Source organism: Gadus macrocephalus, chromosome 6, assembly GCF_031168955.1.
Source record: "Gadus macrocephalus chromosome 6, ASM3116895v1".
NCBI classification, from domain to species: domain Eukaryota; kingdom Metazoa; phylum Chordata; class Actinopteri; order Gadiformes; family Gadidae; genus Gadus; species Gadus macrocephalus.
This window is the reverse complement of record NC_082387.1, coordinates 24,857,878-24,885,265: the sequence shown is the minus strand read 5'-3', so window position 1 is coordinate 24,885,265 and position 27,388 is coordinate 24,857,878. Positions and strand designations below refer to the sequence as shown.

The 27,388-nt window shown below is 44.2% G+C and overlaps 1 protein-coding gene across 1 annotated transcript in view; it reads left to right on the top strand.

Moving 5' to 3' along the window:
- LOC132458832 (NACHT, LRR and PYD domains-containing protein 5-like) overlaps positions 1-27,388 on the top strand; it is a 172,495-nt gene that overhangs the window by 121,468 nt on the left and 23,639 nt on the right. Inside the window, exons 21-23 of the mRNA XM_060053142.1 lie at positions 2,201-2,374; positions 15,052-15,225; positions 15,586-15,759. Coding sequence (XP_059909125.1) covers positions 2,201-2,374; positions 15,052-15,225; positions 15,586-15,759 — 522 coding nt within the window. The remainder of the gene's footprint in view (positions 1-2,200; positions 2,375-15,051; positions 15,226-15,585; positions 15,760-27,388) is intronic.

Here is a 27,388-nt window from a genome sequence, read left to right as displayed (position 1 = left end):
GAACAACCAGACCTGGACTGATGTTACAAAGCTGACCTCAGTGGACATGCTGCTGACAAACCTCATCAGGGGCGACCTGCTTCCCTCCGCTCGCATCTGGATAACCACACGCCCTGCAGCAGCCAATAAGATCCCTGCTGAGTGTGTTGACATGGTGACGGAGGTGAGAGGGTTCACTGACCAACAGAAGGAGGAGTACTTCAAGAAGAAATTCAGAGAGGAGAAGCTGGCCAGCACAATCATCTCCCACGTCAAGAAATCAAGAAGCCTCCACATCATGTGTCACATCCCAGTCTTCTGTTGGATCACTGCTACAGTTCTGGAGGACTTCTTCAAAACATCTAAGAGAGGAGAAGAGATGCCCAAGACCGTGACTCAGATGTACAGCCACTTCCTGAGGGTTCAGTCCATACAGGGGGGCAGGAAGTATCATGGGAGAGCTGAAACAGATTCATGCTGGAGTTCAGAGAGCAGGAAGATAATTCTTTCCCTGGGAAAACTGGCTTTTAACCAGCTGGAGAAAGGCAACCTGATCTTCTACGAGGCAGACCTGGCAGAGTGTGACATCAATATCAAATTAGCTTCAGAGTACACAGGAGTGTTCACCCAGATCTTTAAAGAGGAGTGTGGGCTGTACCGGGATAGTGTGTTTTGCTTTGTCCATCTGAGCATCCAGGAGTTTCTGGCTGCCCTTTATGTCTTTCTGTCCTTCATCAACAAGGGGGTCAATCTGCTCTCAGAAGAAGCACCAACCTCTGGTGAAGATAAACTCCTCCACCTCTACCAGCGTGCTGTTGACAAGGCCTTACAGAGTAAGAACGGACACCTGGACTTGTTCCTCCGCTTCCTCCTGGGCCTCTCTCTGGAGACCAATCAGATTGTCCTACAAGGTCTGCTGGCACAGAAAAAAAGTAGATCACTGACCACTCAGATTAAAAAAGTTCTGCTGGGAAAGACAAAAACTAGCTCACTGACCAATAAGGAAACTTGCATCACATTAGTGTCTTACATCAAGAAGGAGATAAATGGAGATCTCTCTCCAGAGAGAAGCATCAACCTGTTCCACTGTCTAAATGAGCTGAACGATCATTCTCTAGTGGAGGAGATCCAACAGTACCTGACATCGGGAAGTCTCTCAAGAAAATCTCTCCCCCTTGCTCAGTGGTCAGCTCTGGCCTTCATCCTACTGACATCCGAAGAGGAGCTGGACGTGTTTGACCTGAAGGAATACTCTGCCTCAGAGGAGGGTCTTCTGAGGCTGCTGCCAGTAGTCAAAGCCACCAAAACATCTCTGTAGGTTCACTAATAACATGTATTACGATACGCATAACACAATATGCATAAATTAGGAATATAAGGTTAAAATAATATGCAACAAATCATTGTAGGTTCAGAACAGCTTTATCTTTAAGCAATAGATCATGACAGGCTGTGGTATGTGCTCATTATACCACTGTTAAGGGGCGTTGTCCGGCCCCGACGCACAGCAGAGGTCCGGCGACCCCCTTCACAGCGGTATAATGTGCACATACCACTGACTGAAGTGATCTATTGCTTTTATACAACTGTTACTATTATGGCAAAACGAAAGTCATAGACACACTACATTTAAAAAAAAATCAAGACAGTCAAAAAACTTTCGTTAGTCTCTCCATCGCCTTGCTCACTCCCGGAGTAACAACATTTACACCCTCTCCATCATTCAACTTATATTTTACTTTGTAATTGTTTCTACTTCCAGGCGCGGAGTGATATGCAAACGTTCACAAAATGATTGGGCGTCATAGCAGTTATGTATACGCTCATTATACAACAGTTAGGAGCCAATCAGATGGCTGGATTTAAGCCACCCGTTGTATAATATATTATATTTATATTATACAACAACATGTATTACTATTCTACTCACAACAGAATAAACATACTAGTAGAATATAAAAGTTACAATAATATACAAAACATCTTGCAGGTGTGCTATTAAGGTATGATTTCTGTACACACAGAATGCTAGAATATAGAAGTAGAAAACACAATTAAACATCTATTCCACATTTTACATCCAATCCATAATTAACATTTATACATCTAATGATTTAGTGAATATTATTGTAACAAGTTAAATTCCTTCATCATGTAATAAGTTGAAGATTAATATTAGTTTACTCACAATTCCTAACATGTTCTGTTTATTGGTGTGTAGGTTAAATGGCTGTAAACTGTCAGAGAGATGCTGTGAAGCTCTGGCCTCAGTTCTCAGCTCCAACTCCTCTAATCTGAGAGAGCTGGACCTGAGTACCAATGATCTGCAGGATTCAGGAGTGAAGCTACTCTCTGCTGGACTGGAGAGTCCACACTGTATACTGGAAACTCTCAGGTCAGTTTTACTCAAAATGCAAACAATTACACCAATATTATTTTCATAAGATAACTCATCGTGAATTTATTTGAGTTGCCATGACAGTTTAGCTATACATTATATTATTATTATTATTATTAGTAGTAGTAGTAGTAGTAGATTTTCCGTGCGTGTTGTGCACGCTCAACCTCTAGTTATAATAAAACTATTGCTGTCAAGCGATTCAAATATTTAATTGCGATTAATCGCATTAATGTCATAGTTAACTCACGATTAATCGCAATTAATCACACATTTTTTCTATGCTAAATATCACTTGTTTTCTAAGTCCCATTAATTTTTCTCATTTTAATGCTCCTATCAACATGGTGAAGTGCATCGGCTTGTCTTGTGCAAATGTTTTTTTATTGATAACAACATTGGCATATACTGATCAAAACAGGACGATACAAAAAAAAAGCCTATAGTGCAATTAAACGATGAACATGCAAACATATACTGCCTTGAACATAGCAGTCAGGCTACTGCTTCTTAGTTTTGAGCCAAAAAAAAAAAATATATATATATATTATTTTTTTTAATTAATACATTTGCGTTAATCGCGCGATAAAAAAATTAAAAAAATGACCCGGACCTATAGTCAATAATTTATTCATGTATTTTCAATTTTGACGGCCGCTTCTATTTTGACCGGCGCAGCGTTTCTAGACTTTACGGTACTGGTTTAGCGAATCAGGAAATCCACTGACCAATTACATTCAAGTTAACCCCATCCCACGTGATGCTACTCAGCCAATCGAATCTGTGCATTCCCGGCGCAGGCTGCCTGGCTCACAGACAGTGAGACAGTGAGCGATCATGCGAGGAATGACAGAGAAAAGTGAGAGAATTACAGAGAAAGAAGTCAGATAAGAGTGAGAAAGACAGTGGGAGAACAGTGAGAAAGACAGCGGGAGAAGAGTGAGTAACACAGCGGGAGAAGAGTGAGAAAGACAGCGGGAGAAGAGTCAGTAACACAGCGGGAGAAGAGTGAGTAATACAGCGGGAGAAGAGTCAGTAACACAGCGGGAGAAGAGTGAGAAAGACAGCGGGAGAAGAGTCAGTAACACAGCGGGAGAAGAGTGAGAAAGACAGCGGGAGAAGAGTGAGAAAGACAGCGGGAGAAGAGTGAGAAAGACAGCGGGAGAAGAGTCAGTAATACAGCGAGACAGAAAAAGAGACAGACAGAGTGAGCCGGAGACAGAAAATAACTACACATGGCGCTCTCTAAGAAGAGAAATGTGGTCAGCAAAAACAGAGCTTTCAACCCAGAATCGACGGACTCATTCATGTTCATTCTTCCCACTGGAAACACAAAACCAGTCCGTCTCATATGCTCACAGACAGTGGAACTCATAAAAAGTGCCAACGTGAAACACCACTGAGACAAAGAACAAAGTTGTTCACCAAACATACCCACTCAAGTCTGAACTGCGGTCACACTCTTCTCCCGCTGTATTACTCACTCTAACGCTCCGTGGTCGAGCTGCTGCAGTTTGATAAAAAAAAAAGGTGACGCAAAAAACCTCTGTGAAACTGGGTATGTTTCATAAGATCCGATGTTACGTGTGGAGCTATGTCTGGGGTGCGTACCAAACACCATCACCTGGTACTCAACTGAGTAACTCGATAAAGAAATTATGTGCACCCCTGGTTATATGGACGCTGTCTCTTTAAGATCACGTGACTTGTGTGTTGATCCGCCGGTCGGCGCGATGTTTAAATGTAATGTTTTTTCTATGACAAAATAAACGACCTGCCGTTGCTTGTCGAGGTGAGAAATTGTCTCTTCAGTTCTTTTATCGCAATTTCTACAGTCTATAGACAGAGCGTCTTACCTGGGCGCGTTTGCCGACGGCGACGCCTTTCAAACAGAGGGAAGGGGGGAGGGGGGGATATCAATATCGCAAGACATTGCTGGATGCGGGATCGATGTTGCCATTGTCTTTCAACGCTTGCGTGTGTGCGTGCATGTGTGTGCGTGCTTGTGTGTATGCAGTGTCCTGCGCTGCTTTTGTCTTGAAACGTCTGCGTCAGCGCACGCGTGTGTGTTTGTGCGCGAGTGTGTGTCTGTGGCAGTTTCCCAATGTGAAGGCTGCAGCATTGCTAGGACGCGTCCTTGCTAGTCGCGTCCTATGGAGATGAGACTAGAGTGCTAGCTCGAGTGCTTCCTAGCGTTTGTAACGTTCGGACTTTGGAACGACTTGCTAGCGTGGAAGCGCTTCCGCTTTTTAAAACTGCGTTTACGCTTGTAAACACATGTGCGCTTATGAAGAAAACATGGCAGCAATCAAGTTGATCGATATTTATTTGACTTTTGTCTGTTATGAATGCGGTCATGTCTCCTTCGCATGGAGCCTCTTTGAGCAAGTCACAAAAGCTTTGTTGCGGTTGATCGATCTTTATTAAAGGTCCCATGACATGAAAATCTCACTTTATGAGGTTTTCTAACATAAATATGAGTTCCCCTAGCCTGCCTATGGTCCCCCAGTGGCTAAAACTTGCGTTTAGTGTGAAACGAGCACTAGCTGTTCTGCTCGCCTTTGAAAAAACGGAGGCTCAAGTGCGCTGATTTGGAATGTCTGTATTTAGGACGTCACCAAGAATCTCAGCTCCTCCCCTTACTCTGCCTGGCCTGCCCAGAGACGTTGGCCCGCCAATGAGACTCGACCGTGCGAGCGCCACATGTGTGTGTGTGTGTGTGTGTGTGTGTGTGTGTGTGTGTGTGTGTGTGTGTGTGTGTGAATACACACACTGTAATGCAAGTGTTTCTTGTCGGTTCTTTGACGTGTCTTGTATTTCCACAACGAGACTGTTGTGGGGGTTATCTGAGCCATGGTTGAGAAGGAATTGGGGGAAAGGAACTTTGGCTTTGACTGGCTGAAGTACATGAACTGCGACATGCCGCCGGTTGCCGCGAGGCACCATCGCCCGGCAGCGGGCAGCCGGCAGCAGGCAGCGCCCGGTTCAGTCGACTTCAGGTTGATGTGAAAGTGGAAGAACCAGAGACGTCGCAGAACCCGACAAAGTCGTTTGTGATTCATAATATCGTCTGGAGGCGCACACAGCTTTTGGCCGTGATAATATGTATTCAATTATATAGATTTCTATGTATTATATGATATTATTTAGATATAGAGCTCCAGGACTGTAACGCAAGTGTTGTACACTTCCTTATTATTTGGATAACCGTTCTGCTTTTGGCGTTATGGCGCATAACACGTCGGACTCTCGTCTCTGGTATTTCTACAACGAGACTCGTATTGGGGGTTATCTCAGCCATGGTTGAGAAGGAATTGGGGGAAAGGAACTTTGGCTTTGACTGGCTGAAGTACATGAACTGCGTCATGCCGCCGGTTGCCGCGAGGCACCATCGCCCGGCAGCGGGCAGCCGGCAGCAGGCAGCTCGCTGTTCAGTCGACTTCAGGTTGATGTGAAAGTGGAAGAACCAGAGACGTCGCAGAACCCGACAAAGTCGTTTGTGATTCATAATATCGTCTGGAGGCGCACACAGCTTTTGGCCGTGATAATATGTATTAAATTATCTAGATTTCTATGTATTATATGATATTATTTAGATATAGAGCTCCAGGGCTGTAACGCAAGTGTTGTACACTTCCTTGTTATTTGGTTAACCGTTCTGCTTTTGGTGTTATGGCGCATAACACGTCGGACTCTCGTCTCTGGTATTTCTACAACGAGACTCGTATTGGGGGTTATCTCAGCCAAGGTTGAGAATGAATTGGGGGGAAGGAACTTTGGCTTTGACTCCCTCAAGAACATAAACCACGACATGGAGGAGAAAGGGATTGTTGGCGGCGAATGTCTCCCGCTTGAGCCCCGCTGAGGGACCACCGCCGGAGGCGGAGGTGCCTAAGCGCTGCCCGGCAACGATCCCTTTCTCCTCCTTGTCGCGGTTCAGTCTAATTCACATTGATGAGGACGTTGAAGAACCAGGAACGTCGGAGAACCCAACGCGGTCGTTTGAGATTCATAATATGGGCTCACACAGCTTTTGGCCGTGATAATATATATTATATGATATAGATATCTATGTAGGCTATATGATAATATTTAAATATAGAGCTCCAGGACTCCCGTGTGTTCTAGAATATTTACAGAACACGGCTAAAGGCTGTGTGCGCCTCGCCATTGGGATACATCCACTGTAAACAGAGCGCATGGTACCGTGGCTGCAAGCTGCTCAGGGCCACACCCCCACCCTCCTCCTTGACCCGCCTCGCTCCTCCTCATTTGCATTATAGCTACAGACACCAAAACAGCGCATTTGGGGGAAGCTCAATGTGCGACTGGCTCGGAGTGGCTGTGACTCTGCACCACGGCTGAATTTCGGGAACGTCTTTGAATACTGTGTTAGTTGCCCACTAATACCTATATTAAAGAATACATAAAATAGCATGTCATGGGACCTTAAAAAAAAAAAATCCATGACATTTTTATAAAACTAAGTGAAATTGTCTGAGAACTTAATTCATGCATCACATTTACAGTATGGTTGATTACTATTATGCAGGGGAAAAAAGACAAAGAAAGTGATGATAAACATGTATTTATTTGGATATATTATTTAACTGATCTGATTCATTCATATATACCTACAATCTACCAGTGCTTTGAACACATAAGTATATTATATAAAATACAGTTATATACGTTCATTACAAATTACAAACATTGCAAATGATCGGTGGTGCATTTATTTGACAACATTTTTGTGGGTCACCCTTAGGTGCTCAAAAGCCTCAGTTTGCTGGGCTGACCCTAAAAAAAAAGATTAAACACAAACATAAATAGGTATACATAAATAATGTAATCTTGTGAGCGAGTAAATTTACATTGTTGACAGTGGTGTTTAACACCATAGCTACGTCCATGCAAAATATAGCAACGTATCATTAAGTTGCAAAAACTTTTGAAAAGTGGCACAATTCTTTAAGCTTGATTATTTGCATGAACATGATGAATCTAAAACCAATACGGCACAAAATATTTCTGAAAACTTTGATATAACTTCACTTACATTTGAACGTGTACTGCTTTCCCTCTGCCATTTTTATATCCCGTGTAGCGTGTGAACGCAGAGGATTGTGGGTAGTTTGGGCTCGTCTAGGATGCAGCGATGCATCCTTGAAAAATCTCGGAATTCTCCAAAACAAAGGACGCGAAAATGGCGCGGCTTTCGAGTGTCCTCAACATTGGAACAGTGCTTGTCAGCGTTCTATGACGTAGCGTCCTTAAAAGGGCGGCCGTTGAGCATGCTTCCTTGACATTGGGAAACAGCCTGTATGTCTGTGTGTTTATGCGGTTTGTATGTGCATGCGGTGTATGCGTGCGTTCGCGTGTGCTGTGTGTGTGTGTGTGCGAGCTGCAAGCTGATTGGCACATGCACACTGACCAACTTGAATAACTTGTGCGACAGGCCTGCTTTTATATAGTAGTAAGATTATTGGGTGTCAAGCAACTATGTTGCGAGACAACCTATTGTTATTGTACGAATTCCTATTATTATTATTGGGTGTCAAGCAACTACGTTGCGAGACAACCTATTGTTTTTGTATGAGTTCTTATTATTATTATCCTTCAGTGGGAGTCAATGGCAGCCCATAGAACCGCTTGGCGAAAAGTTGTGAAATTTGGCACACTGTTTCAAGACAGGCCCATTAGCCCATTAACCCAAACTCAGGTCGCTAGCCCAACAGCTCTAGCGCCACCAACAGGTCAAAGTTGGACATGCATTCATGTTCATAACTTTTGACCTATTTGACCAATATTCACAAACCTGGTATCATTGGATTCCTTGAACCAAGCCCAGTTCAACACACCCTATGACGTCATTGCGCCATGACCTATATTGCCGCCATCTTGGTTTATGTCAAAAACCTTCAAAATGCTACTCCTATCACAAATCTTGTCCAATCATCTCGAAACTTGGCACACATAATCTTCTGGCCATCTTTGATGAAAAACATAGAATAGATTTGTCAAATTCAAAACCGCTAAAGCCAATCAAATTTGGCGGCTAAGCCGCCAAACAGGAAGTGAGCCGATTTCTCAGCATCCCTTTGACATATCATAACCAGACTTGGTATAAAGACCCATGGCCTCATAAAGGTGACACTGATTGATTTGGTGACCTTTGACCTCTAGGGGGCGCTGTTATTAATGTTGATGTGTTTTGACTCCTTTCTCTTCACATGAGTACATTTTAAACTCTTTTTCAATGTCTGGTGATACTATCAGACCTCCCCATATAGCTCATATATTACGTCTTGCAGAAATAACCGCGACAGCCAATGATATTTGACCGCGAACCCCCCAAACCAGAAACACGCCAATATCTTAGCAGCCCTTTGACATATCATAACCAAACTTGATACATAGACCCATAGCATCATCATGGGGACACTGCTTGAATTTGGTGACCATTGACCTCTAGGGGGCGCTATAATTAATGAAGACGTGTTTTAACTCCTTTCTCTTCACATGAGTACATTTCAAACTTATTTTTAATGTCTGAGGATACTGCCAGACCTCCTTATATAGCTTATGAATAATTTCTCATTGCGACATCAGAACTTGGCCGCCATGTTGAAAGTTGTCAAAATCAGTTGAAAATTTCCTAAGGCCACAGATTATGTCCAATCTTCATACAACTTGGCATATATGTTCTTCAGACCAAGCTGAACAAACGTATCAAACAGCTTTCTCAAATTCAAAACCGTTTGGCCGTGACAGCCAATCAAACTTGACGGCGCTCATTAATTGGTAGACACTGTACTCGTGTGGCGCTCATTAATGGGTAGACACTGCACTCGTGTGGCGATAAGCGGTACTTAATGTATAATGCAACAATGACTATATTTACCATTCCGCCCACTTAAAATATAAACTGCAATTCCCACTGGATTCGATGCTTCACGAACCACCTCCAGAACGGATGCTTGTTTAAATAGTGTCTCTTTTAGAGATATTGTTCCGAATACCCCTATGTATTTGTGACATTTGCTCTGTAAAGCAGACTGTATTGCGCCCTTACCTCTAGGTGGGGTCCTTTTCCCATTTACTCATCCCACCGGCTGTCGGTATTGCCGATTTCCCTGGCCAATTGCGTCCATCCGGCAGAATTAGCCTACCGTGTACGATTATGCTTGACACCCACATTGCTGCTCGCAGCTATATTTATTATTATTATTATTATTTTACCTACGTGGAAGTCCATGGCAGCAGAACCGCTTGGCAAAAAGTTGCAAAATTTTGCACACTGGTTCAGCACAGCCTCATTAGCCCAAAAAGCCAATTTTGGGCTAATGAATGCAAGTTGCACATGCATTCATGTTAATAACATTCGACCCATTCATCCAATATTCACAAACCAGGTATCATTGGATTCCTTGAACCAAGCCGAGTTCAACGCACCCTATGACGTCATTTCTCGCCATGATGGATTTTCCGCCTTCTTGGTTTATGTCAAAAACCTTCAAAATGCAACTCCTTTCACAAATTCTGTCCAATCATCTCGAAACTTGGCAAACATGATCTTCAGTTTAGGCTTGAAACAAAACATCGAAATATTGTTCAAATTCTAAACCGTTTGGCCGTCACAGATAATCAAACTTGACGGCAAAGCCTGGCCGCCATGTTGAAAGTTGTCAATATCAACATTACATATCCACAGGCCACAAATGATGGCCAATCATCATTAAACTTGCCATATTTGATCTTCAGACCAAGCCGAACAAACCTGCCCAACAGCTCTTTCTAATTCCAAACCGTTTGGCCTTGGCAGCCAATCATACTTGACGGCAAAGCCGCCTAACAGGAAGTAAGCCTGTTCTCAGCAACTCTTTAACATATCATAGCCAAAATTGCTACATAGACTGATGACATCATTCTGGGGACAGCCAAACAATTTGGTGACCTTTGACCTCAGGTGGACGTCAAACAACAATGACTTTATTTACCATTCCGCCCACTTACAATATAAACTGCAATTCTTACTGGATTAGATGTTTCATGAACCACCTCCAGAACGGATGCTTGGTAACATTGTGTCTCTGTTAGGGATATTGTTCAGAATACCCCTATGTATTTATTTCACTTGTTCATTCGGGCAGACGATAATGCGCCCTTACCACTAGGTAGGGTCATTTTTCCATTTGGTAAACATTGATGCGTACTCGCATAATGCTCTAGTTCATTCCACCAGCCGTCGTTATTACCGATTACCGAGACGGTCGTCATGTAGCCACCTAGCCGATTACGTCCGTCCGGCAGAATTAGTTTATCGAGTCCCATTATGCACCTAGCCGATTACGTCCGTCCGATTACCGATACGGTCGTCATAGCCACCTAGCCGATTACGTCCGCCCGGCAGAATTAGTTTATAGAGTCCCATTATGCTTGACACCCACATTGCTGCATGCAGCTATATTTGTTATTGATATTACTATAATGACTAGAGTTTCCGCGAGCGAGTTGCGCACGCTCAACCTCTTTTTGTAATTAAACCCATAGCAATAATGTGGAAACCCGGTCCATATCTGACAAATTTCTGAGCGCATAATATAATAACATTTCAATATAATGTTACAACATATAACATTTTGGTTTACCTATTACATAATGTAGCAAGCATAATCATTTCCTCCTTACGTTATGAAGCAAGCATAATAATTTTCTCTTTACGTTATGAAGCAAGCAGAATCATTTTAAGGACACATGTCCTCCGCATTTTCGCCACATTTGTATATCAGGAGATTCGACCCTGAAGGTGATTCACACTTGATGCTTTACAGGTATATGCGGACATCAATGTCTTTCAGACATCAGCGGGGGGTTAAGGGGTGTGGGCTTGCAAGGGGCGGTATATGACATAGGGTCTAAGTTTGTAGGAGGCGGGATAAGTGCGGCCGCTGTCACTGTAGTTTGTTTTGGTTTGACCGCAGACAGCATGGAGGCAGAACGGGCAGAACTCATCGCGATCATCCTAAATATTACTGCAACGATGCATCATATATTCCGTTGCATTCACAACATCTGAAGCATAGATCGTTGAAAGATTGGAGCATGAGTTAGAGACAAATAGAAGAAACTACGAAGAAGAGAGGCGTCGCGAACGACTGCGTTACCGGAGAATGACAGCGTCTTTTGCTTAATTTCACATATAACAAACACTGGGAGAGATCAAGTTGATTTCTGTGTTTAACTGAGAAAACAGGGAGAATAATCTTCAGCTAACCGTCAATAATTATAATAATAAAAGAAAAGATCTGCTGTGAACTCACGGATTGTAATTTATAGTATGATGTGTGCTTTTAGGCAGTGTTGGGGGTAACGCGTTAAAAAGTAACGCGTTACAGTAACGATATTACTTTTATGGGTAACGAATTTTTAACAGATTTTTAACGCGACGGGTAATATCGTTGAGTTTAATCTCATGAGATCTCGTGGCACGAGATCTCGTCACACCCCTAGTAACGAAGTAAAGTAACGCATTACATTTCAAATATCGATAACTACACTACTTTACTAGACTATAGTAAGGCGCTTTCCTGCGTTACCCAAGCCGTGTTTGCCTGTTTGTAAAGTTATGAACAGTTTAAGTCTGCGCGTTTAAATGCAGAGTCGGGTAAATAGCCGGTGGCTCTGCTACCACTTGTTGAAAGAGCAACAGCGCCACTTAGCGTAGCGGTCGAAGTCAGCCATGCTCCGGCAATAGAGTACTTACGTGTGTTGTCACGTTTCCATAGCAACCGATTTTCGGTTCTACACAAACCAAATTAACAAGGGGGAATCCTATGCCACGCAAACCTTTTATAGGTTTGTGTGGCATTGGATTCTTGCCTCGGCACGTTAGCCTATCATAGTGATCGATTTAACTTGAATCGATCACTATGGGCTTTTGGGATGACGGGAATTTTCTGTTTATTTAATTAATTGCATTTCTGTTTCCTTTTCATGGGCTGATGTTCATTTGTTTTAATTTTAAGGGATAAAGTGACCTTTATTTTTATATTTTTATTGACCATGAATCTAATAACAAGCTGGTTTTGTTCTCATGTTTCCCAAAGGCTGTGTGTTGAAACTTGTTGCTACTGATTGACCACCACAGCCTCCTTTATCCTGTTGGTTGTGGATTTATTGTTGTTTCCTATGGTTTTATATGCCAGTTTGTGTACATGTATACAATAAACACAAGGTGTTGATAGAGCTATTATGTTCGTCAATTCATCTACACAGTAAATTAAGAAACGGGAAAAGTAAAGTAATAAGTAGTGAAGTTACTTTTTAAATGCAGTAACTAGTAAAGTAATCTCATTACAATTTACAGAAGTAACTAGTAATAAGTAACAAATTACTTTTTTTAAGTAACTACCCAAACACTGTTTTTAGGGTACTTTTAAGACCAATCTTATAGCGTTTACAATAAATGAATCTGCAAAGCAGGCAATGATAATCAGCAACAGGCTGACTATCCTTTAGGGGGCCACTCAATGACATGCAAATGCAGACTGAAGCGTCATAAACACGCGACTGGCATGCAACATGGCAACTGCTATTGGTTAGTTGAAAATAATAATAATAATAAACAGCTTCTTCTGAAACTGGTTTAAAATTGGTTTGGAATTTGGCAAAAAAAAAAAAAATGGTTTGGAATTTGGCAAAAATATTTGGCCTTTTTTTCCAGCCAGTAGGTGGCGGGCCAGAACATTATCAAATGCTAGTTCAAGGAATTGATTGATGAAAGTGCATCTGGAACTGCGACACAGGCCCGTCAGCTGGCTTAGTCATTAGCCTACCAAGCACTAGATGACTCTTAAAAGACGTACATATAAACAAGTGTATGCCCTAATCATGTAAATGTCATGCCTGATCACGTTGGGTAGAGGTGTTGCTGCACTGTCTCCACAGAGACAGCGATATCATCATGAGCAGTTCTAACTGGAGAGACGTGAAATCCGCGGACAATGTGAGAGAAGGTGATGCAGTCGTATTGAACAAAGCCATTGAAAGATGGTGCGATCTACGAGAGAGACGCAGATGAACTGTCCTTACGAGGCTTTTGGCAGGATAAAAAAACGTAACCCGTCCCTAACCCAAAAGCGGTCAGCAAAATAAAGAATATGTTGGCGTTTTTGCACTTGTAAAAAGTTAATCGCGTTTGTAGCCTACACTCAGACGTGAACTCATTCTTGCATGCGGGTGTCTTCATTCATAAAAAAATAAAAACATTCGGGAATATGCAAATTATTCTAAAGAGGTCTAGACTCCTTGTGCAACCCCGCCTTCTCCAGTGAACCAAGAAAGCCCTCGCCGTGACGAACGGGGGATTTTATCCCCTCGGTTTTACACAGGAAACTTGAGATAAGACGCTGAAATCGCCGGGCGTGCCAAGCCTCGACCGAACCGGCTTGGCAGTGTAGAAAGGCCTTATGCTGGAGCCAACCACTCTTAAAACACTTCACACAACACAACAAACACAAACCATGGCGGGTGCTGACTGACTGCACACACACACACACACACACACACACACACACACACACCACGGTGGGTGCTGATTGACTGCGCGCACACACACGCACACGCACATATACACACACCAAGGCGGGTGCTGACTGACTGCGCACACACACAAACCTCCGTTCCTAGCCCACTCACCGTTAGAAGAGCGGTAGGCGAAGAGACTCTACTGGCGTTAAACAGCAATGTCTCAGAGCTTGGCGTTTAAATCTTTTGTGGACTTTTGTCAACAGCTCCTGCCTTTCTCTACGTGCAGTATCAAATAAAACGACTAAAACAGTCGGCAGGGGGGAGGGGGGATATCAATATCAAATGGAAGAGTTCTAATTTTGAGCAACAAAGTGTGAAGTCATTTAGGGAGGCTAAGGGGGGAAAGTAATATTACATTTTAGCCAGTAAGTGTAGTCTTGTGGTGGACTCTATAGACATCATTTCCCAAACTGTGTTATTGACATATTTTGGTTCTGTGTTATAGGGACACTGTCTGTTTAAGAGAGCGTATCTTTTTTGTTGGTATGCCGGTCGGCGCGATGTTTGAATTTAACGGTTTTATATGATAACATGAACGACACGCCCTTGCGTTGTCGACGTGAGAAATTGTCTTTTCGATTATTTTATCGCAATTTCTACAGTCTATAGACAAAACGTCTTACCTGGGAGAGTGTGTCGACGGCGGAGCCGTTAAAAAACAGTCTGGGATATCAATATCGCAAGAAATTGCAGGATGCTCAAGGAGGCGACTAATATTAAAAATAAATAATAAAAACAAAAAAGTGTAGTCTTCAGACATAACGTCTCAGCTGGGAGAGTGTTTCAACGGCGGGGCTGTTATTTGACCTTGCCGTTGTCTTGCAACGTCTGCGTGCGTGTGTGTGTGTGTGTGTGTGTGTGTGAGCGTTTGTTTGTGTGTAACTTGTGCGACAGGCCGGCTATTATATAGTAGCAAGATAACTTTTTTCAATAATTTAACATCTATGTGGCACCCATCTCTTAATATTTAAAGAACCAGCTTATTCATACAATTTAGTGTTTCATGTATGTAAAAAGACTGGTAGCAATTCTCATAAAATGTAATCACAGTCCCTAACATGTTCCTGTTTATTGGTGTGTAGGTTAAATTGCTGTAAGCTGTCAGAGAGATGCTGTGAAGCTCTGGCCTCAGTTCTCAGCTCCAACTCCTCTAGTCTGAGAGAGCTGGACCTGAGTACCAATGATCTGCAGGATTCAGGAGTGAAGCTGCTCTCTGCTGGACTGGGGAGTCCACACTGTACACTGGAAACTCTCAGGTCAGTTATCAGCCTCTTCTTCAAACAGGTTATTATAGACTCCAGTAAGTGCTGCTCATGTCCGATGCATTTCTGTTATGAGCTCAGAATTTTGTTACATTATCGACTGGGGTTTCCACATTATTGCTATGGGTTTAATTACATCTAGAGGTTGAGCGTGTGCAGCGCGTGCGCGAAAACTCTAGTTATTATAATGATAACCTTTTTCATAATTTAACATTTATTTGACATCCATCTCTTTAGATTTAAAGATCCAGCTTATTAATACAATTTAGTATTTCAAGCATGTAAAAAGACTGGTAACAATTCTCATCACATTTAATCACAGTAACTAACATGTTCCTGTATATTGGTGTGTAGGTTAAATGGCTGTAATCTGTCAGAGAGATGCTGTGAAGCTCTGGCCTCAGTTCTCAGCTCCAACTCCTCTTGTCTGAGAGAGCTGGACCTGAGTACCAATGATCTGCAGGATTCAGGAGTGAAGCTGCTCTCTGCTGGACTGGGGAGTCCACACTGTACACTGGAAACTCTCAGGTCAGTTGTCAGCCTCTTCTTCAAACAGATTATTCTAGACTCCAGTAAGTGCTGCTCATGTTCAATGCATTTCTGTTAATCTTTTTCACTGCTGACAAAACACTCCTCCTGACTCTAACCGAACAATATCTCATCTTAGTTGTAGCTATTGAGGAAGGAGCATTCGTTTAAGATCCTGTTTCATATCCAAGTGAAGGAAGTTCTGCTGTCTGGGATGATGTCATCTCCCTACTTCCTCTTCCTTTTCTCGGGCAGGGTGACATCTTTGTCTCCATAAAGTATCAATAAAACTTTTACTTGTCCTCCATATGGAATGAACACCTTTGTAAATGTGTTTACTTTAGGTGGTGTGTGTGTGTGTGTGTGTGTGTGTGTGTGTGTGTGTGTGTGTGTGTGTGTGTGTGTGTGTGTGTGTGTGTGTGTGTGTGTGTGTGTGTGTGTGTAGGTTGTCTTGCTGCCTGATCACACAGGAAGGCTGTGCTTCTCTGGCCTCAGCTCTGAGCTCCAACCCCTCCCATCTGAGAGAGCTGGACCTGAGCTACAATCACCCAGGAGACTCTGGAGCTGCGCTGCTCTCTGCTGGACTGGAGGATCCACGCTGGAGACTGGACACTCTCAGGTATGGAGAGGACAGCTCAGCGCTCAGGGACAAAGTCTCCTACAAGGATTCAACCCGCTGCTAGATGAAGTGGTTTGAAAAGGCAGCTGTAGCTTATGTTGTGTAGAACGTTATGAGACAGCAGATGATGAAGGTGAAGGTTTCAACATGCTGCTCTCACTTTGTTTCCCCCCCAGTGTGGAGCACGGTGGAGTGTGGAGGCTGAAACCAGTTCCACAGAGGTGTAAGTGTCTCTTAAGTTTTTGTATATATATTTATATATACATACATACATACATACATACATACATACATACATACATACATACATACATACATACAAGTTTTCACAGTTAATTTGCAGCCTGTCTGTGTCTATATGATGATATATATACTGTATATACGAATCCTACCCGTGACCCAAACGATATGTATATGTATGTGTAGGTAAGCACGTATGCGTACATGTCTATTTATATATAATACGTATGAACCAGTTCTATGGTTCATCAGTCCATCTCCAGCCTGTATGTGAGCTCAGCTCGTTCAGTCTGTGGTTTACACAGGTGTCCCTTTGAAGGTTGATTGCAATGTGTGTGTATTGGGAAATCCAAAAGTTTAATATCTTGGAAGATATTACAAATATTGCTATTGTAATAAGCTCAACATGCTGAACATTTTGATGAATGATATGTTCATGTAGTATAATATTGAGGGAGTAAATGCACTTTATACATTTGTCCTCGTTTCGATTGGGACAGCCACTCACACACACATGGGATTTCCAATAAACTTTAACTTTAATTGTCTTAAACACAATGTGTACTATGGCTTAGAAAATGGATAGCACATGATTCTACTATAGTTCCTATCATATGTTAATGTTTGAAGAAGAGAGAGTGATCCAAAAAAGTCTCATCTCTCATCTCATTTCATCTCATTTTCTTCCGCTTATCCGGGGTCGGGTCGCGACCACGGGTCGCGTGTCCAAAAAAGTCTGAAAGAGAATAAAAAGAAGAAGAATGCAGGAGAACAGTACTAGTGATGATGACGATGATGACGATGAAGAATGGTCCAGCAGCTCATCATGTCTTGTTCTCCCTCAGATGCCTGTGAACTCACACTGGACCCAAACACGGCCAACAGATGCCTCTCTCTGTCTGAGGACAACAGGAAGGTGACGTTGATTGGAGAGCACCAGTCGTATCCGGATCACCCAGAGAGATTTGACCACTGGCTCCAGGTGTTGGGTAGAGAGGCTCTGACTGGCCGCTGTTACTGGGAGGTAGAGAGTAAAGGAGGTTTTGTTATAGGAGTGACATACAGTGGAATCCTAAGGACAGGAGAGGGTGATGGCAGCTGGCTTGGACAGAACAACAAGTCCTGGAGTCTTTATTGTGAGGATGAAGGTTACTCTGCCCGGTACAACGGTAGTATAACAGACATACCTCTCCCCCCCGCTGGCTCCACCAGAGTAGGAGTGTATTTGGACCGGCCTGCTGGCTCTCTGTCCTTCTACAGAGTGTCCCCAGGTGGAGGAGGGTCCTCAGACACACTGACACACCTCCACACCTTCTGGTCCTCCTTCACCCAGGAGGACCTCCTCCCTGGGTTTGGGGAATGGGGGGGTCAGCGGGGTGACTCAGCGTCTCTGTGTCGGTTGTAGAAAACAACAACATACAGACGGATGGGCGGCGGGCGCACACACACACACACACACACACACACACACACACACACACACACACACACACACACACATACTAGGGATGTGTCGGTCGTGACTGATTCGTTACAACAAACGAATCCCGAACGTGAACGACAAGAACTGGTTCCCCAAAACAAGAAGAACTGGTTCTTTGATTCTTTTTTTTTAACATAAACCAAACATATGGTCATGAAAATAAAATATACAAACGAACAGAGCTCCGTCTCCCCGCGACTTATATTGATTGAGTCTACAACGTGCTCAAAGATTCAGCCAATGAGAGGTAGCAATGGTGTTGGAATGGCACCTGGGTAAACCAATGAAAAGGCGGTACCGTCGAATATGCGTGCTTTCTCTGTCTGATGTATCTTGGGTCATACCATTCGACAATAGACTTGACCTCCATCTGTTTATTGGATAAACGCATTTCCCAATCCCAGGAGTCTTTGCTCCATTCTACGTCAATTTAAGAACAAAGAAAGAAATTAAACTGCAGTTCGTATTTTTAATTTATGACCATGCAAGTTCTGTAATGCCTGAACAATGAAGAATTAAATGTAAAGTAAAATAAATTTATAAATGTAAAACCATGAATGAAACACAGAGAGTAAGCAAGTGGTATAAATATTGGTGGGACGTTCGATATACTATATAGCAGGCATCTCCAAACGGCGGACTGCGGTCTTAACGGTCCTATCCGGACCCATGACCAATTAAAAAAAAAAAATAATAATTATAAAAAAATGTTTTTTTTTTTTTTTTTTTTTTTTAAATCAAACGAATCAAAACGACCGAATCAAATCAACAAATCGTTATAGTGAACTGAACTGAAAGAACTAGTTCCCGGAAAATAATCATTTTGCCCATCCCTAACACATACACATACACATACACACATACACATGCACACATTTTTGAGCTTTGGAGGCCTGAGAGGACTGATGACTGAGTGTCAGTTATAGGGCCCTATTTTAACGGTCAGAAACACAAGTGAGAAGCGCCAAGCGCAAGTACTTTTGTGGGTGGTTCTACGGCGATGTCGCTATTTTACCGGCGTAAAAATGACTCTCGCGCCCGGCGCAAATCTGAAAAGGGTAGGCCTGAAGTAGCCTAATTACCCGTAGGTGTGGTTTGGACGTAACGTGCAATAAACCAATGAGAGTGCCAGCTCCCATCCCCTTTAAGAGCCATGATCGCACTTGAATCTGACAAGTTGATATTTTGACAGCGCGTCTGGAGTCTCCGATGAGACAGATGCACATGAATTTCAAACTTCAAATGGCTCAGTTTATGGCCAGTTTATGGCCTAATTCACCCATGGAATAAGGTTTTCTTCCACAACTTCAGAAAAACAGAGTCCTCAAATAAATTTCGGCATAGGAAACTTAACACACATTGATATGCAGTAACTGTGGTTCTGTTTAATGATATACGCAATACATTATCTTATCAGTATTGTATGCATCATCTTTATCAACTTGTGTTCCTAATATGCATGTGTCCCCCCGTTAATATACATTGCCATGGACTGTATTATGCGTAACGTGTTTAGCTTGCGTGTGTTTAAACAGATGGACGCACACACGTGCGCCCGCATTCATTAATTATTTTACACATACACACACGCGCGCCCGCATTCATTCATTCTTTTTAACACTCACTTGCGTTAAAACAATGTTTTCTCACGATCAAATACTCATCAATCCTAAAAGTTACATATTAACATGTGACTGCATAACAAATGTGTCCACAGACATGGTGACTAATGTATGATAGTAAGCATTGTTGGCCCTTAACACTAATATTCAGAAGCAACGCTGCTTCAAGCAACACCAGTAGAAGCATATACTATTTCCTGAACTTTTCAACGTTGCAAACGTGCAAAAACATAATTTCATATTTGTGTGGCATTCAGTCCCATGCTTAAAATATATCTGTGGTATTCGGTAGGCCAATGCTGTGGTAGGGTGCGTAAAGAATGACCAAGTGTTTCTTTCTTTTCAATAGTCTAGATAGAACTTCATCAATCCCCTGTAGGATAAATTTGTTAATGTTTGTCCCTATAAATCAATAATGATAAAAAAATAAATACAAAACATGACGGTAACTCTAAAGTCAAACCGTACAATCTGAAGGCTCTACTTAACCACTCCCCCTACTCACTTCCACCAATGCAAAGCGAACAGAACTGAGTAGGGGAGGGCGTAGCCCAACTAGTTTGTGAACAAACCAGAGAAAGGGTTAGGCAAATTCAATGTGAACATGTATGAGGCTTTAATGAAATCGCGGACGATTTTGAAAATTCCGCCACACTTTTTTATAAAGTGTCTCAAAAAGAGGGCATGTCCGGGCTATACAGGACGTCTGGTTACCCTACGTACGGGAAACCCATTTGATTTCTACCTGTTCCACTGTTACATAGCGGCCCAAATTGGTGGGCGCTATCCTGGTAATTTCTCTGCGTGAGAAATACGAAGTGTGGCATGGGTTGAATTGCATGTGTCTCACGCCGAATGCATGAGAGCCTTGACACAATGTCTGTGACAAGAAAATATTTGTTTGCGGTGTTTGCAGATGCATTGATTTGATTTAAAAGTACAACTTATTACCGCTGTATCAGCTGTTCTTTCCCAAATAATTTACCAAGAATGTGTGGCTAGGTAGATGAGAGAAGCAAAATGTATGCGCAAGGTGCACAAGCAACATTATGCATGCGCCCTTAAAATAGCATCTGAACAACGCGCCACTGACTTTAAACCAGGTATTTTCTGGTTTGTGGCGCAAGTGGTTTCTGAAACTGCAAAATAGCACCAGGGAACGTTTGCGCCAGAACATGCCTCCTCCTTTCGCAGAACGCAAGATCATCCCTAATTTACCAACGTGTGTTGCAGGAGGGAAAAGAACGCTCTGTGCCAGTTGCAAACTAGCAACGACGCATGCGCCAGTGAGAAAGTCATTTGCGCCGGATGCAAGATAGGGCCCATAGTCTCTTGCTCTCTCTCTTTTTCTCTCTCTGTCTCTCTCTCTTTTTCTCTCTCTCTATCCCTCTAACTCTCTTTCTCTCTCTATTTTCTTTCTTTCCCGCTGTCTGTCTCTCTCTCTCTCTGTCTTTGTCGCTGTCTCGCTCTCTCTCTCTCTCTCTCTTTTCTTTCCCTCTCACTGTGTGTCTGTGTCTCCCTCTCTCTTTTTCTTTAACTTTCTCTCTCTCTCTTCTGGAATGTATAGCATGATAAACCATGAAAAGACTTTTAAGATCTTCCATAGTTAGATAAACACATTCAGTATTTGAAATGTATATAAAATACCTATTGATGTTTGTATATTTTCAGACGTTACCAGTTCTGGTCTTAAGGGACCTGATAACATCGTTTTGGTCATAAAGCTGACAAGGAACCTGATTTAAAGCAGCTTTTATGTAAACAGGTTATTACTGTTCACAATAATCAAGAGGTTTAGGGGATTATATTGCATGTCGTAAATTACTTTAAGCTGAATCTTTTTTTGTGTTCTGTTGGGAACCAAACGGCCGCAGAATATGTTCAGCAGTGATGGGAATAACGGCGTTATAAATAACGGCGTTATAAATAACGGCGTTACTTTTTTCAGTAACGTGTAATCTGACGCATTACTCTTCCCATCATTATAACGCCGTTACCGTTACCCCAAAAAATGCGGTGGGTTGCTATAATTTTAGCAGTTTTTTCATCAGACCAACTAGATCTCGCTCTCTCTTTACTGTTTTTCCTTGGTTAGTGGGTGGGTACGAGACAATCACATTAATGATAACGATTGGCTGAGGTAGAGTAACATGTCACGTATGCCAATCAGAGGTAGAGTTGGGCGGGTGTTTAAAAACTTTCAAAAGCATGCATAGTCTGAGACACAACGGCACACGTGAGTCAAAGTGAAACAGGAATGGCAAGCCCAAATAATCCTAAAACAGCCTTCTTTAAATGGAAGTAAAGTATAGCCATTACTTTTCCCTCCAAGAAATTAAAGGAACGAGTGTAATCGTGAAATGCACATTATGCCATGTCGGTGTCAAGTAATTCAAGCATCGATCAACGTTGCATGCTTCCGTGCATTCCATTCTTCCGTGCATTAACATGCACATGTTTTTTGAGTTCCGTTAAAGAGGGGTGGGGTGGACGTGGGATCCAAATTATTTGACACATTTGATCATTTAAAAAAAGTAACGCAATAGTTACTTTCCACAGTAACAAGTTACTTTTATAATTTGCAACGGAGTAACTAGTTTAGTTACTTTTTGGGAGAATTAACTAGTAACTGTGACAAATTACAAAAGTAAATTTTTGTAATTTTTACTTTTGTCATTTAAAAAAATGACAAAAGTAAATTGCCCAACACTGATGTTCAGTTATTAAAGATATGTGCACACCTGTTGATGATTTGTAATGTCTGCTGCTTTTATTGTTTTAGTCCTTGTTTTTATTGGGTAAAATTTTCTGTTGTTTTGTTAATAAAGCTTATTACACGGGTCTTTTAAACGTTCCGTTCACTTGCATGGGCACTTCACAAATTCCGGCGGTCAATTATTTTTGGATAATTCATTGGCAACGGATGAATAATGACCGCTGTCAAGGTAAACAAAATGACTTTTTGCCTTTGGTATCACTCCGCACGTAGTCCGGTAACTTGTCAATGTAATAAGCGGGATATGTATCAACCCAAGCGCTGTCGGTTGCTAAGCGACAACGTCAACGTCTTGGGCGGACTATTTCTCTGCTGATCAACAATATGAATGCTGGTAACAAATACATTGTATATAAATTGTTACGTTTTGGGAAGTAGCCGTGTAATAAGCGGGATAATGTATAGAACATCGCCGGTCATTATCGATAAATAAGCCCCTTCATGGCGAAGCAAGACACCTCCGCTGCGCGTCGGTGTCCTGTTCGCCCTGTCGGGGCTTATTTTCTCGATAATGACCGGCGTTCTATACATTATGCCTTACATAATTGTAATAATGTTAGGGTGCTGCGGGTGCAGGCAGGCAGGTAGGACCCAAACGCAGACGGTTTCTCGAAAACGGCACTTTATTCAAGCCTAAGCGCTAAGGCACAAGAATCAGGGAACTCGGGAGACAACTCGGAACTCGGGAGGGAACAAGGAACACGGAACACGCAAGACTAACCACCAACACTAACCACAGCAAACCACGATAAACCACAATGACAGCACAAGGAACAAAGGAAAGACGAGGGCTTAAATAACAAACACAACGAGCAACAGCTGAGACACATTAGGGGAGGGAACAGTAATCAACACAGGAGGGAAAACCAGGGAAACACACACACCCTGACAGTACCCCCCCCTTAAGGGTCGACTCCCAGGCGACCCACGACAAGCAAAAAAACAAAGAAAGTCCAACCCAAAACGGGTGGGTGGAGGGGCGCCAGGAGGGGGGAATCAAAAAAAATAAATGGACTGGGGCAGAGCCGAGGGACGTCAGGCGGGCGGCCAGAAAACTGCCCCAGGGCATGGCAGGGAGCCTCAGGCGGACGGCCTGGGGGGCAAGCAGAGGCAGAGTGAAGGCGGAACCCTTCCGGAGGCCGGCGGCAAGGACGATGAGGGCTCAGTCCCTCAGGAGACCTGCAGTGGCGCAGAACCCCCTCAGAAGGCCGGCAGCGGTGAAGGCGGAACCCTTCAGGAGGCCGGCGAAGGCGAGGTAGAGGTCGGGTCCCCTCAAGAGGAAGGCCAGGTAGAGGGCGGGTCCCCTCAGGAGGCAGGCCAGGTAGAGGGCGGGTCCCCTCAGGAGGCAGGCCAGGTAGAGGGCGGGTCCCCTCAGGAGGCAGGCCAGGTAGAGGGCGGGTCCCCTCAGGAGGCGGGCCAGGCAGAGGGCGGGTCCCCTCAGGAGGAGGGCCAGGCAGAGGGCGGGTCCCCTCAGGAGGAGGGCCAGGCAGAGGGCGGGTCCCCTCAGGAGGAGGGCCAGGCAGAGGGCGGGTCCCCTCTGGTGGCAGGCCAGGTAGGGGGCGGGTCCCCTCCGGTGGACAGGGTAGAGGGCGGGTCCCCTCTGGTGGAAGGCCAGGCAGGGGGCGGGTCCCCTCTGGTGGCAGGCCAGGTAGGGGGCGGGTCCCCTCTGGTGGCAGGCCAGGTAGGGGGCGGGTCCCCTCTGGTGGAAGGCCAGGCAGAGGGCGGGTCCCCTCTGGTGGAAGGCCAGGCAGAGGGCGGGTCCCCTCTGGTGGAAGGCCAGGTAGGGGGCGGGTCCCCTCCGGTGGAAGGCCTTGAAGGGGAACCCCCCTCGGGAAGGAGTGGAGGAGGGCCCCCACAGGCAGGAGCGGGGAGCGTGCCTCCCCTGGACGGTCTGGAGGGCGGACCCCCTCCGGCAGGAGCAGAGGCCGGTACCCCTCTGGAAGGAGCAGGGGGCGGGCCCCCTCAGGCAGGAGCGGAGGGCGGACCACCTCAAGCAGGCGAAGAGGCCGGTCCCCCTCTGGAAGGCTAGGAGTGGGCTCAGGAACCGGACAGGGCTCGGGGACCGGAGTCAAAGCGGGAGCTGGAGTGCCAGGAGGAACCGGGTGGTACCCCAAACTCTCCCAGCGAGCTATCACCTTCATAAAAAATGAATCCTGCAGCTCACGGATAACCGGGTGGCACCCCAAACTCTTCCAGCGATCTATTGCCTTCAAAATAAATAAATCCTGCCGCTCACGGCTAACCTGATCGTCCGCTGGGTCCATTCGGGGTGCTGTCATTCTGTTAGGGTGCTGCGGGTGCAGGCAGGCAGGTAGGACCCAAACGCAGACGGTTTCTCGAAAACGGCACTTTATTCAAGCCTAAGCGCTAAGGCACAAGAATCAGGGAACTCGGGAGACAACTCGGAACTCGGGAGGGAACAAGGAACACGGAACACGCAAGACTAACCACCAACACTAACCACAGCAAACCACGATAAACCACAATGACAGCACAAGGAACAAAGGAAAGACGAGGGCTTAAATAACAAACACAACGAGCAACAGCTGAGACACATTAGGGGAGGGAACAGTAATCAACACAGGAGGGAAAACCAGGGAAACACACACACCCTGACAAATAAAAACTCAGTGGATCCATCTGAATGTTCTCATGTGTTCAGCCGATGATCATTCTCGTTTTATTAGTAAATAATGCTTACGTAAATGCCTTAAGAATAATAATATATTAATCAGAAATTATAAATAAAAGAAATATTTTCCGATATTATTCTTGGACCTCTCTCTCTCTCTCTCGCTCTCTCTCTCCCGTCTCTCTCTCTCTCCCCGTCTCTCTCTCCCCCTTCTCCCTCTCCCCCCTCCCCCCTTCTCCCTCTCCCCCTCGACTACCTCTCCCCCGTCTCCTTCTCCCCCCCGTCTCCCTCTTTCCCCCCTCTCCCCCCCGTCTCCCTCTCACCCATCATCAATTAAACACTGCTGTGATCAATTTAAAACACTTCCATCAAAATACTACAAATGTTTTGGCGTCATGAGGCCATGTTACATATTAAAATCTATAAAATTGTTTAGAAATTGCTTCCTTTTTTTAAAGTTGCAATTAGGTGCTACATACAGCATAAAGACTATTGCCATATTGTAATTAATGTATTTTCAAATTAACTACAAAAACAATGGTCATAATCAGATCCCAAATCCCTGGTTAAAATGCCTTTTAAAGAAGCTGATTGGTTAAAGTTTCCCGCCCAGCGTTCCAGGTTAAACACAGACCCCCCTGCTGCTGAGGGTCAGAGAGGAGAGCAGTGGTCACCTTGCCACAGGCCCGGCCACGGTGTCTCCTCCAGGTCAGGGTGAACTCGCGGGCCACCATGTGCACATCGTGCACATGGTGGCCCGCAGGTCTGGGGTCCAGGCGGGGGCTTTGGAACCCAGCGGAGCCCCGATGTCTGGAACCACGTCCGGCTCCAGGAAGAAACAACACAGGGTCGGGGTCCGTTCTCCAGAACCGCTACGGCCCAAAATGAACAGTTCGAGTTTTGTGCTTTGAGCTTCTAGTGGGAAAATCGACCAGTCGATCAATTGTTTTAAAATGTATCCCTGCGTGATTACACTTGCCAATATGTCACGTATCAAAAATAACCTTTGGCTGGTGGGTGAGGTGTTACTGCTGACCCTCAGAGCCGTAGAGAGCCAGTGATCCTGACCTGCTGTCGAGGAACACCACAGACACTAAACGTCAGGCTGGGCCCGTACCTCGTCCTGGCTGCGACTGGAGACGACCGTGATCTTCTTCTTGGTGGAGTCGTCTATTGCCTTGGCGATGACCGGCCTCTTCTGACATCACTAGTGGGTGTGTCCCCTTCGATATATGAGGGATAGATGAGCAACGTTTGCTACAGTCCACTGGGTAGGCTGGTAGACTGATTTATCAGCACCCATGATCTCAGAAGAGACCGATTTTGAAAACGGCTGGTGGTATAATATGTCACCTTTAAGAGAATGCTAATCAGTGTGTGTTAGTAGGCGTGTGTGTTAGTAGGGTGTGTGTTAGTAGGCGTGTGTGTTATTAGACGTGTGTGTTATTAGACGTGTGTGTTAGGAGGCGTGTGTGTTAGTAGGCGTGTGTGTTAGTAGGCGTGTGTGTTAGGAGGCGTGTGTGTTAGTAGGCGTGTGTGTTAGTAGGCGTGTGTGTTATTAGACGTGTGTGTTAGGAGGCGTGTGTGTTATTAGGCGTGTGTGTTATTAGGCGTGTGTGTTATAAGGCGTGTGTGTTATTAGGCGTGTGTGTTAGTAGGCGTGTGTGTTATTAGGCGTGTGTGTTATTAGGCGTGTGTGTTATTAGGCGTGTGTGTTATTAGGCGTGTGCGGGAGGCTCACCTGGCAGACAGGATGAACGAACGCTGCGGGCCTTCAATGTTCAGCTCATTCTGGATGGCCTCCTGGCTAGGCTTGCTCACCTTGAAAACACACACACGCACATACACACACACAGAAACACACACACGCACATACACACACAGAAACGCACATACACACATACACACACAGAAACACATACACGCACATACACACACACAGAAACACACACACGCACATACACACACAGAAACACACACACGCACATACACACACAGAAACACATACACACACACAGGAAACACATGTTCATAATACAATTCAAGTATGACAATTTCCTCCCTACACTCGTGTGCAATTTCACACACACACACACACACACACACACACACACACACACACACGCACACACGCACACACACACACACGCACACACACACACACACACACACACACCAATATATATAACACTATTAAATTGTAACAAATGGCAATAAAGTAATAAGAACAAAGGTAGCATAATATGCTGTACAGTCT